This window comes from Melozone crissalis, unplaced genomic scaffold (assembly GCF_028551555.1).
Source record: "Melozone crissalis strain CALT ecotype California unplaced genomic scaffold, PUWL_Pcris_2 ptg000018l_1, whole genome shotgun sequence".
Classification (NCBI taxonomy): Eukaryota; Metazoa; Chordata; class Aves; order Passeriformes; family Passerellidae; genus Melozone; species Melozone crissalis.
In genome coordinates, this window is record NW_026535796.1 from 21,520,263 (window position 1) to 21,533,370 (window position 13,108).

Here is a 13,108-nt window from a genome sequence, read left to right on the forward strand (position 1 = left end):
GGCCACAGAATGTAAAGTTTCTGTGACATCTTGACACCTGACATCATCTGCCCTCAGCTAGTACTTACAGGCAAAATTAGCTCGAAATTCACTCTTATGTGAACTGGACAGCCACTATTGCCACATCCCAGCTGGGTGTGTGGTTTTTGCCCACCTATTTTTGTGTATGACTACAAACCTGTGCTGCCCATATCTTTTCCCAAATGCAAGCTGGGCAGGAAGAAAGGAGTGTCTAAATAAATCCCCTGAAATTTCTTATGTTTTTTTTTCCTGACATTTTTATTGCCCAAACAGTATGAACAATCCTAAAGCATATATCCTGGAGTGGGGCTGTATTCAGTGACTAGGTCTAAGTGGAACTCCATATTTGATTAGATCTTGGCTTATAGATCTCTGGAAAGAGCCCCAAGATTGAGCCTGGAGGGGCAGTAGATGGCAGTCAGTGCTCTGAGTCTGGGAGCTGTATAGCTGCATGATGTTGTGGCTGGTTATGCTTCTTTTCTGATGCTGAGCATTTTCTGCAGTGAATTGTTGTGTGATGCTGCTTTTTATGGGAAACAGTTGCTACACCTCCTTCTGCCTTTCAATAATAAATTATGTCATTGCTGTATGTACAGTTGTGAAGATGGTTTGAGGGCACAACATCTATAAAATGCAAGATAGCAGTAAAAATGAAATCTTGGTGACATCTATCCTGTGTCTAAGAACAACAACTCATGGGTTGCTCTTACATCTCAGGTGTGGCTGTAAGAAGAGCATGAACCATGCAAAGGAAGGAGTCCCTCATGAATCCAAAACTCGATGCAGATATTCTCACCAGTATGATAACAGAGTCTACACTTGCAAGGTGAGATACAAGGACAAGGTCTGAAGAATGAAAAAAGAAAGGATGACCAAGTAAATGAGGAATATCACAGGCATGTGCCTGTTTTCTTCCTTTTTTTATTTTTAATGACAGAGGTGGTCCTAGCCTTGACAAGAAAAATTGATCCTTATTTGACTTGTATGTTTGCTTGGAGAGCTCATCAGCTCTGTGTGCTATGTGTCATTTTCTAGCGAAATTTTGAAGTTGGCTGCTCTTAACCTGGGTGATGTTGACCTTTTATATATTTGACATAGTTAGTCTTATTTGCTTATGCCCAGTGCTTGGTATTAGCCAATTTTTCTGAAGTATCTGTGCAGGATACAGGAAAAATTTTGGCTACTATCATGGTCATTATTGATGTAGAAATACTTCTCTGATGTTGTTATTGACAGTGGGTTTTTCCTTTGTTTTTAAATGAGTTCTGATGAGTGCTCCTTTGCTGTAGACCTCTGTATGCTAATTAAATGCCTTATGTGGCCAAACAGCAGCCAGATGTAGATTTGGATTCCCAGTGATGTAGTTTTAATTGAGCCTTTATGTTGTAGGCCTGTTATGAACGAGGGATGGAGGTCAGCGTGGTGCCAAAAACCTCTGCTTCCACGGATTCCCCATGGCTGGGCCTTGCCAAGTATGCCTGGTCAGGGTGAGTACTGCAGCTGGGAGGTCTCTGTGCTGCCTGGTGCACAGGACTTGCCAGAGAGATGACCTGTCCTCCTCCTGTGCAGGTACGTGATCGAGTGCCCCAACTGCGGGGTGGTGTATCGCAGCCGGCAGTACTGGTTTGGCAACCAAGACCCTGTGAACACTGTAGTGAGGACAGAAATTGAGCATGTCTGGCCAGGGGTAAGTCTGGTTGCTGGATAGTCTTTGTGTACGTCTGCAGCCATGCACATGCTAACTTGGTTCTTCTGGATGTTGATGGAGAAAATAGATTGCCTTTCATTAAGCTGGTCTCTGCTGTTCAAAAGAGACTTTGCAAGGGCTTTCAAACATCTTTTGGCTATCTTGAAATGGCTAAGTTGCAAACCTACTTCTGTCTTTCAAAGCAGGGCTGCTGAATCTTTTACTCCTGCTTGCCCTCCAGTTTATCAGGACTAATGGGTTGCAGAGCCATCTGAATCTAATAAAAAAGGTTTCCCTGTTTTTATTCTCAAATCAATATCTGTTTCATTCCAGACTGATGGATTTCTGAAAGACAACAACAATGCAGCCCAGCGTTTGTTGGATGGCATGAATTTCATGGCTCAATCAGTATCTGAACTTAGCCTGGGACCCACAAAAGCTGTGACCTCCTGGTTGACAGACCAGATTGCCCCAGCTTACTGGAGACCCAACTCCCAGATTCTGGTAAATAGCAGCTGCTGGAGAGAAAGGCTTTGCCTAGCTAAAACCCCTTTTCCTTACTCTTTAAGTAATAAAGTACTTTGCAGATTCTAAATGTTTCTTTGTTTTACTGCAGCAATCCCTACTCCTACAACTTTTATAAAAACTGAAGTGCTCTCTCCTCTTCCCTTTCTTGACTTAGCCAGAGAAATTATGAACAGAAACTTGGCCCAACCCTGATAAAGAGATGGTTTCTCCCTGCTCTTTGTGAGCTACTATCCCAGCAATATTACAGAAAATTGTGGCTTGCATGAACTTGTTCTTCAAAGCAAATGATCAACATCTTAAATCTGGCCTATCTGACTATCAAACTGCAGTTGATAGTACTATTGTTATAGATTAAACTCTGGTTTCATACCAGATGCAAAAAGTTGACCCAAACAGTTCAACTGGGAAAGGATTCCCTGTGTCTTGCTGGAAGCTGATTCTTCTTCAGTGAAGACTGCCTTCTGAATTCTTACCCCACACAAAGGTCAAATATCCATCATTGAGCCCTGCAGGATATGGCTGTGTTTATTTGTGATTGCGAACAAAGGGATCATAGCGATATATTGGCTTGAACAATATACACCTACTGTTCTGAATCACTTCTCTGGGGTAAAGTTATGGGACTGACAGTACCCAAGTCTCGTGTCTAACTGTATTTTTCACAATTTCAGTCTGAAACGTGCCATCTTGGGTGTCTGCTCTCTTTTTTTTTTACTCAGAAAGATCAAACTAACAGTTCTTCCTTCTGTGTTGTTCTCATTAGAGTTGTAAGAAGTGCAACACACCTTTCAAAGATAACGACACAAAGCATCACTGCCGGGCCTGTGGAGAGGGCTTCTGTGATGGCTGTTCTTCCAAGACCCGTCCGGTGCCTGAGCGAGGCTGGGGACCAGCACCAGTGCGCGTGTGTGACAACTGCTATGACAACAGGGGCCTCCAGTTAGGTAATCTTGAGTTGATTGTGACAGAACTATCCCTGAGCACTAGCCCAAAGTCTTTGTCCCTAATTTCTGGATCACAACCATTTTCAGTGGGTGTAGACAGTGTTGTTCACACTGGGTTTCCAAAGAGTTTTTGGTAAGGAAGCTGAAGAGCTCAATGCCTTTTGGAAGAAAGGTGACCCTACCAGACACCTGAACTGCTGACAAAGTTATTTTGTAATTCTTTAGAAATTTTAGTATCTTTACTTTTAGTAAGATAGTACTTTATCTTTACTTTTAGTATCTTTACTTTGTTTTCCTAGCAACTGCTAATGGTCTGGTACTAACATTAGAGCAGGCGTGCTTGTGTTACAGCAGACTGTACATTTTGTCCATTATTGCGAAAATGAACACTCTGCAATCCAAGATTGTGGATGGGGAACATAAAGGCTGAGGAGAGATTACAATCTGCCTTTTGGGTTTGCTGCTGGTTTTTTTAATGTAAATTAACTGAAACTTGGCCAAAAGAGTGGTGGAACTTAGTTGTTGAGCCCTTCACTGTTGTGTCATGCAGATGTGGCTGAACTGCCTTCAGATGAGGAAGGGGGTACACTTATTGCCAGGAAGGTGGGGGAAGCTGTGCAAAACACGCTTGGAGCGGTGGTGACAGCCATGGACATTCCCTTAGGTGAGTTCTCTTCTGTTCTGATGGGGCTATTTTTTTGTCTAAAGGTGTTTTTGTTTTCAAAGGGCAAAACTTGTTATTAAACTTAAAGAGTTTGTGTGACAGGCTGGCACCTCTGCTATGATACCACTGTTGGTTGAGAGTTCTGTAGCCCTCTGGACTCTTCTGCTTGATGTTTCCTCTTGGTTTTCAGCATGTTGTTTCTGCAGATCACACTTTCTCTTTTCACCCTATTGTGCAAAACTGTGCACCAAGCTCTGAGTAATTCCTGCTCCCCTGATGGATTCACTGCAGTGGCCTGCCATTTGAAGTTCCCTAAAGATTGGCCAATTAGGAAGCATTTTATCAGGTTTGGTTTTCTTTCAGAGATGCTGAGTGCCTTTTAAGTGTGATCATGGATACTGCTGGTACTTCTTGGTACTTCTGAGGGGAGGGTGAGAATTTGAAGCTGTCCAGGTTGGTAAGGATGAAGAAGTAATTAGTAGTCTGATCTTTCATGGTGAGCTTAGTGGAGGAAACCTCTCCTGCTCTTTCTTGTGTTGGGTGGCAGTTTAGGCATGTCAGCAAACATTTCACATTTGAATCTTCTGTTGTTGCACCTGACTTCCTACTCATTGCACAGATCATTGTTCAGTTGCTTTGCCTACAGCATGTCCGGCCTTCACCTTTGTGGGTATTTGCTCTCTGACTCAATGAAGGGCAGAATAAATCCCTTTCTCAGTTGAGACACTACACTACATGCATTTCTGAATATTTGGGTTGGTGACTTGGCAGTTTTTTTGGCCACAGCTGAAACGGAAGGTAGGGAAAAGCAAGTGTCTTAACCTCTGGAAGAGTCTTAGTAAGGCAAGATGCTAGTATTAAAAGAGACACAGTTTACTAAATGAAGAGAGGCAGAATGTGGGAGAATGGCAGAATACTCTAAAGGGCTGCTCATTGCATTGAAGGATTCTGTCAGTAGGTCATGTCCCTCTTAATGGCAGTGATATGACTTGCAGTGTGTGAGTGCCTCTGCTGGAGTACACTCTTGATATGCTCATGTTCATGGATTATTTTGTTCTCCCTCTTTCTCATCCCTCACCTCACTTCCTCCCTAGGTCTGGTAAAAGATGCTGCCCGACCTGCATACTGGGTACCAGATCATGAAATCCTGCACTGCCACAATTGCCGGAAGGAATTCAGTATCAAACTCTCCAAGCACCACTGCCGGGCCTGTGGCCAGGGATTCTGTGATGAGTGCTCACACGACCGCAGGGCGGTTCCCTCTCGCGGATGGGATCACCCCGTCCGAGTTTGCTTTAACTGCAATAAAAAGCCTGGTGACCTTTAACCCCAGGCTGCTCTCCAGATCTTTGCAATTCCTTATGTTCTCAGGGTTACAAATGAAAATATCTGGTCTCCCTTTCACCTTCTAACCTGTTGCAGCCAGAGTGCATGTTTCCAGTTTCTGGCCTCCTCTCGTGTTATATCCATCTTGGAACACTGGGAATGAGCTTACATTCAGCCTCTAGGTTTTAATTTCAAATTAACTGAGAAAGGGAGGGAGCTCCCTTGTAAATGAGCAACCTAAAATCCAGTGTATTTTATTCCAATTTAAAAAAAACCCAACTATATATATATATATATCAATTATGTATAATTTAGTATACTAAGAATATGGTTGAAAATGAAGCTTTGAGTATTCCTAGTTCAAATGATGGATGGTGGTGTTCCTTACTGTAACGGATCAGAATTATGGCCTTCTAATTCTTCTTTTGGAATGTCTTGCTGATCGTAATGTCCTGTGAGGAAGGTTTGGACTCTGTGCTGCCAGGAATCTCCAGTGTTGCTATATGAACTACACCTGGTAGTTCAACCAGCTCTGCATCTAGAGGTGTTGCCCTTCTGGCCATGGAAGATTAAACCCAGATTTATTAACAAGTTTGCTTGAACTGTGATATGAGCAATGGTCTTGCAGTGCAAGAGGTATCAAGTTAACGCAGACTCCCTGGCAGAGACCAGTAGAGCTCTGAAAGGTAAAGCAAATCTTATGGCAGGAGGCAAAGCATTCTGATCTTGCCATTTCAACTTCAATACCAGATCAAAAGGTAGCAGGGTTTTTCTCTCCCTGACAATGCTTTCATGTACTCAGGTTTTCTTAAAGTTTCTCTGCAAGTTCATTGCAATTAAAAGTTTTGTCCAGAGCAGAAGAAGAGAGCAAGTTTTGTAGGCAATTCTGAGATACAAAGTTTGAGTTGTTTGGGTTGTGATGGCTTTCCTTTTCCCCCACTTTTTAAGTGATCCTGTAGTTTATGAAGCCTCTGTGTTCTCAGATATGGTTGCATACAAACTGCACAGATTTGACTTACTTTCTTCTAATAACATGAACTTACAAATCAGCCTGGAAAATGGGCACCTTTCTTCTTTGCTCCTAGCAACTGGCACTCATTGGACTTCATTTTTTTATGAAAGGACTGCAATGAATTCACTGATTTTATTATGAAAAGCACCACTTAACCTAACTTATACTGTCATGTACTGTGGATTTGTGGTTCCACTTATAAGAAGTATGAGACCATTGTGGATTAAACTGCCTAAAATTCTCCCTTCTTGGCTTACACAGACAAAAATTCTTTTACCACATGAGAGTTGCCTCCTCTTGGAATGGCTGGAGTTTAATGCAGTGTCCTGCAACTGTGGTATTTTTCCCCCAGCTTATGAAATGTGCTCTTGTGTGATGAGATGCCCAACACCCTGTTTTAAGACTGTATTATTAAATTAACTGCTATAAAGAACTTTATCTTCTGAACAAGTGTACTGACTTTCCTTGCAACAAGCGGTTCTCACTTTGTCTCTGAAAGACCGTGCTCACAAAGTGTTTGTCCCTTCACAACCACATCCAGCCTACACAAGGAAGTAGACTTAGAAGATGTTCCAGGACACCTTCGGTACTGGCCAAGTTTACTGCGGACTGTCTTATGTTTTTGTAAGCAAAAGTCTGCCATAAACTTCCTGTTCTCCAAGTAAGGGCATGAGTAGGTAGAAATCCTCTCTTAAAAGACATTCTGTACATCTAGCATAATTCTGTGCTTCAAAGTATTCTTTATTTTTTTAATGGGTGAACAATGTGTTCTTGGTTTGTAGGCTGTGCCCTGTGTGCTGTTTATGCATGTAGCTTTACTACCATGTTAATGCACAAAGAGAAAGCAGCCATGACATTCCTTGTATAAAATCTTTGGCCTCTGTTTCAACAACTTGTCTGATTGTTTTTTCCTTGTCAAAGCAAGAACTACTACTCAATCAAAAGGAAAATGTTGTGTAAACATTTTTAATATATATGTGGTCTTAGTAACTTAGCAACCTGTCAGTATCAGAGTCCATTCTTCTTGACAGATTAAGGACTTGAATCTTCTATGATGTTTTTCTACAAAACAAAGTCTTATGTGGTGCTTGAACTGCAGCAGGTTTGGTGTAACTCTTTCTGGAGAATGCTGAGAGGTGGATTTGGGATCTTTGTTTTTCAAAATGAAAAAAAAAAAAAATCTAAGGTTTAAGGTCCCTGCTGTTTCCTGTACAGAATAGCCCTTATTTTTTCTGGTACTGTTTGGTGCTGTGAGTACATAGTATAGAATATGGTTATTAAATAGCTTAGCTATTGAAAGGGAATAGGTGTTAGCAGAGCCAATGCTATTCAGTGTTAACATGTTAGGATTCAGTTATCAGAAGAGCCCTAAGAGATGTCTGTGGACAGAAGGCTCTACAGAAAACATGAAGGAAATGGAAATCCTGGGGAAAAAAAAAATATCCCTAAAGCATCATGAGAGGATGTTGTGTTTGGGGTTGGACCCAATAGAAACCTGTGAGAGTTCTATTCCTGAACTATTGGGAGAGATGCTTTGTGTTATGGGTAGCCCCAACCAAGAGTGAGTTTTTGGAGAACCTGTCAAAAGTTCACAGCAACATAGCTGGAGCTATGCAAGAGCACAAATTCTGAGTTCCATAATAGCACCATGAGACAGTAATGCAACTCCCATGTAAACAAGTCTTCTGTATTGACAAGGGCAAAGATAGAAGGAGACTGTTTTTCAGGAAATTTCTAGAAGATCATCACTTCATGTATTACACTGAAAAGAAATTACCATGAAGTTGTAGTCGGTCAAGATGATAATGTGTCCCTTAGGTCAACTGAAGTTCACTGTAATGTTAATATTTTAGCAGTTAAAATTGCCATGCTTACTTGGTAGGACAATTAATTGGTCTCAATTGGTCCGAGATGTGATATGATAAAAGCCTGTTCTGAGTTAGATTGATGTTGACTGATGTAATTCTCTTGTCAGAAAAATTGTCAGATTGATTATTGATTATTGATTATTATGTCAGATCGAGCAGCATCTGCACCTCTTCCAATTAGGAAATGCTATGGAAAAGACTGAGTAAAATAACAATCATATGAACTAGCCAATGTGCAAAGATGTGTGCCAGTGAAAAACTGAATTCCTTACCCAAAGCACCACAAAACAAGTCTAGACTTGTTGATTGATCTATTCTGATGGATTTATTTCCATTATGGGTACAAATGGCAATTCAGAATGAACGTTCATCTTCAGGTAGATGATGTGGGTTTCCCTGTCATTCTGTGAAGCAGATATATGCAAGCTTCATATAGATGTCAACACTTTAACTTAGACTCCCTGTAGGCCATTCTTGGCTTAAATGTGACACAGGTGCATGTTGCACCTGAGACTTGCAGCCAGGGGACAGATGGCGGAACAGCATGGCTACAACATGTAGCTGTTGTCAGGGCAGGAACAGGCTCTAAGCTGGAGTTACTTGCACAAGAAAACTGCTTTGTCCTTCATTCCCTTCTCTCCCCCACTTCCACCGCCTGCACTGGTTTTCCTGTTCATTCGTTCTGCCCAGTGCCTTGCAGGTGAAGTTGCACAGGCTCAAACTGGCCAAGGTATCCTATACATTCCTGTGTGTTTCCATTGGGAATAAGACCTTTGGTAGTGTTCTGGAAGACAAGAAAACCCTTGCTAGCTTTTGATGTTAACAAGAGTTCATTTGTGGAAATAAACACCATCCTTAAGTTAGTTCTGCCTTGCATTTATGCCAGGTGTCTGCTATGACTGTGCTGAGACATTTACAAATGCCCCTTTTGCTTTGGGAGCCTGGGCTTTAACATTGCAGGACTCTGGCTTCCCCACCTGGTTCTACTGACTTTGTGGTCCATATTTTTACTTTCAGCATAACCAGCCCAATTACATTTAAATATTAATATAATTCAATTTTGGCAGCCTCTCATCATTTTCATGTTTCATTTCATTCATGTCAACTGTCATTGTCAGTCACTGTAATGCCATGTATTGTAGCATTGTCCTTGCATTTAATTATTGCTGATGGCTGTAATATAATTTGGCACCAACAAATATGTCTGCCTGCCAGTAATTTGAGAACAGAGAGTGATTTGGACTAGTGATAGAACTGTCTGCTTTCTGTCATCCGGGTTTCATCCCCTCCTGTACTTTAGTTGGGCACTCTTTCATGGCAAAGAAACGTTGACATATATATTCTGTCAGTAACAGTACATATATTATGTCATAAAATGTATTTGTTTGTAGTGCAGGTACATCAAAAATGAAATCATGCCAATGCCAAAATAAATAAAAATTTCCTATGAGGACTTTCAAAATCAACAGTATGATGTGACAAAGACAAAGCTAAAGTAGAATGGCAGCTAGTTAGTTATCTCAAGCCAAAATTAAAATGCATTCAGGTTTTTAACTTTCTTTTTGTTGGATATAACTCAAGCAAAAAAAAATATACCAGTGATATATATATATATATATATATATATATGTATGTGTGTGTGTGTGTGTGTGTGGAAGTCCTTATGTAGGAGATTTTTAATTGTGGCATTACAGAAGTTCTAATAATTCTAATTTCAAGAATGCCAGAGATTTTGAAACATACTGATTTCTAATGTTCTGAAAAGCTGGTTAAATATTTCTGTTTCTGCTTAAAAGGCAATTTTTCAGCAGCACTGGAGAGAAGCAGGTGCCTATGTCTGATGGTGATAATGCAGATGATGACTTGTCAGGAAGGCATCAAAGTGCTTCACAGATACCATGATACCAACAGATAGGAAAGAAGTTGTTTCAACAAGAAAAGGCAGGTGATCTTGATTATATTTTTAATAGGTTTATCAATTTTGTGCCTTGGCTTCCATTTTTGAAGTATTACACTGATTTGTAAAGTGCTTTTAACAGTTGGGTCATGCATCTCTCAGCCCCCAGGCCCTCACCCCAAAACCCCTGTCTAGAAAGTACTTGGGGTTGGTGTTGACTGCTGGATTCAGCTCACAGTATATGTAGGACATACAGTGTGTGCAAGCAGCCACTAGTGACTGAAGGTTTGGGGACCAAAGCTGAATTCTCCACTGCTAGATTGTAACTTTTCTAAAAGCAGCTTCAGTAAGGGGATACCTTGAGACTATGCACATAGTTGGGTTTGAATGCTCCTTTTCTCATAACAAATGCATTGTTTTCTAGTCCTGCTAGAATAGGTCCCCCTTATACTTAAAAATGCAAAAATGCTAGTGTGAATTGGTGACTAGTAAATAGAATTTTTTTAACCTCTTAGTTTCGATATTCATCAGGATAATAGAGGAGAAATGACCATGCATGCACATACTGCAGTAAGTTGGGACCAACAGAAAGATGTGACCAACATCACCACAAAAGACCCAGAAGCAAATTTCCTCCTTGCTTTAGAAATTTCAAGTTAAAATTGAAGTTTTTCTACCTGTCTTCAGGTCCTAAAGGGGTTTATGTGTAAAGAGCTTTATTAATCAGGGTTGAGAGATGACTGATAGCAGCAGGGGACATGGAACAGAGGGAGGGTGAGACTGTGGCTTCTGACAGAGTGGTGTTGATGGGAGGCACTGGCAGTTTCACCAGTGAGAGAGCTGGGTAGGCTGTGCCATGCTTCAGGGAACCAAGGAAATGGTGTCTGCTGCGTGAGGGATGCTGCAACCTGGCTTGGAGCACAGCGCTGGCCTTTCTGAAGTTTCCCGCTAGTTCAGTCCTTGCTGAGACACAGAGGCAAAGAAATGCAATGTTTTGATACTGTAGCAGACAGGAAGAGTGTTGCAGTTCCTTTTAAACTGCCTTAGGGCCCCACTGTTGCCGTGTGATGAAAGAGATGATTTAATATACTTTAGCTGCTGCCTGTAAACTGCTTGCTGTTTGTCACTGAAGCCAAATTGCCTCTCTTCTTGCCCTGCTTGCCCTCTCCTTTTTTAGTGCTTTTACAGGCTTAATTAGAAGTGTTGGCTGCAAAAGCACTGGGTGAATGGGTTTGCAAGGGATGTGTGTGCACCTGGTTCCTGGAAACAACAAAAAGGAAATTATTTTCTTTTGTTGTATGAATTTTCCCTCAAAGGAACACAGAGATGAAACTATCTGCAGTTATGTAAGATGCCTTTCAACCACAATTCTTAGTTTGTGTTTCCCACAGTAACTGGACATAATTGTTGCGTGGTCCTGTTCTTGCAGAACCAGAATTACTGGAGTTAAGAGCACCGAAAGAGTCTAAATTCTAATTTAAATTTTGGAATTAATTCTGCTTTAAGGGAGTTCATGATCTTTGTAGGTTACTGTGTGAAACCTACTATTTGTAGGAAAATGTTTGAACCACATGTTTACTAGCAAGAAGATCAATATTTAGTATGTTGCAACTGAATTGATTATCAGATGTAATGTTACGACTTTGCAGTGGGATGGGGTTAACTACATCTCTGTTTTCTGAACAGATGCTTAGTTGTAGTATACATAATTAACTAAGACAATGCAAATGTTTTTCAAAGTTTTGCTGTGTGCATTTATCATTGTGTATGCAACAGAAAATGTCAAAAATTAACATAACCAATCAAGACAAATTGTGGAGTATTTTCTCAAATTGAAAAGTAAAGCAACCAGGAACTAGGTCCCTTGGTTTTGAAAGGGTAGTAGAGGGAATGGAAACAGCCTGCAAGGCTTACCATTTAGATCTCATAAACACTGTCTATGGAAAGAAGGAGCAGCATAGAACTTATGCTGTGAGCAGCACCCACTCTGTTTTGTGTGAGAAAGAAGGCTCTGCAGAGGAACACTAAAGCCAGAGGTATGAGGGAAACCATGGTTATAAGGAATTATCAGCTCAGTCTGCCCGTGGGAAAACACAAGTTGGCTGTTAACAGGCTAGAAGAAAAATTTGGGGGTTTTGATGTATACTCAAAAAGAGAAGACACTATTTTGAGTATTTGCTGGGATTCATCTTGATTACCCTTGCAGCAGCTATTTCTGACAGAATATATTCACACTATAAAGTTTTGACACTGCTCCCAAGAGGAGTTATCCTGCTCTATTGTCTTCTGTATAGATTTGTGGGTAAATGAAATACAAAGAAAGGTTAGGAGGTCACCACACAACACTGATGTGTTGGTGAGCAAGAAGAATTCCTGAGAACACAGTCTCTTGGAACAGCAAGCACATTGCTTAGGCCTGAAGGTTGTGAGAAAACAAGAGAAATTAGTTCTCAAATACAGATATGGTATCCAGTTACTGTGACCTGGTACTACAGCTTTGCAGCTGAGGGCCCAGTTGTACCTCTGTATACTGACTTTGTACAGGTGATTCCAAATCACAAAGATGTGGTCTGTTCAACTGGGCTTCTGTCCTGCTACAGCTGCATGAGCAAGCCCGCCCTTCCACACCGCTGACCACACTGCACATCAGGGGTGTGGACTTGGTTAGGAAACCCTGATAAATTAACAAGGGCATTCAGCTTTGCTACTGGACCAGAAAAGGGGCTTTACTCCATGCCTGCTGCTTCCTACAGGAATCACGGCAGGGCAGTGATGCTGCCATCGTCTGAAAGGCACAAAGTTTAGTATCACCCAGCAAAAGGGACTGACAGCAGGGGTGAGGGAAACAGCTGTTTCTTGAACTGTTTCCAACCATGGAGCGTGGTTGCTTCCAACCAACTGCTTCCAAAGTGGAGCAGTGGCAGTTGCAGGAACCCCAACCAAAGCTACTCCAAACTGCCCCAGAACACTTACAGTGTGTTCAGCTTCTCAACATCAGCTGCTTCACTCTGCTGGGCCAGCCTGCTTCTTGAGGCAGATGTGACCACAGCTACAGGTTAGGTGACCAAACAGCACATTCAGCTAGCACAACAGAGGCTCTTAAAGTTATCTGTTTGGCAGGCTTACAGCTAGATTTCAGAGAGACTGAATCTTGCCTACAG

At 41.5% G+C, this 13,108-nt stretch overlaps 1 protein-coding gene across 1 annotated transcript in view; it reads left to right on the top strand.

Moving 5' to 3' along the window:
• ZFYVE1 (zinc finger FYVE-type containing 1) overlaps positions 1-9,649 on the top strand; it is a 28,142-nt gene extending 18,493 nt beyond the window's left edge. The window contains exons 7-13 of the mRNA XM_054275886.1: positions 739-847; positions 1,411-1,508; positions 1,591-1,708; positions 2,042-2,212; positions 3,000-3,180; positions 3,731-3,844; positions 4,939-9,649. Coding sequence (XP_054131861.1) covers positions 739-847; positions 1,411-1,508; positions 1,591-1,708; positions 2,042-2,212; positions 3,000-3,180; positions 3,731-3,844; positions 4,939-5,171 — 1,024 coding nt within the window. The 3' untranslated portion in view covers positions 5,172-9,649. The remainder of the gene's footprint in view (positions 1-738; positions 848-1,410; positions 1,509-1,590; positions 1,709-2,041; positions 2,213-2,999; positions 3,181-3,730; positions 3,845-4,938) is intronic.
• Positions 9,650-13,108: the final 3,459 nt, after the last annotated feature.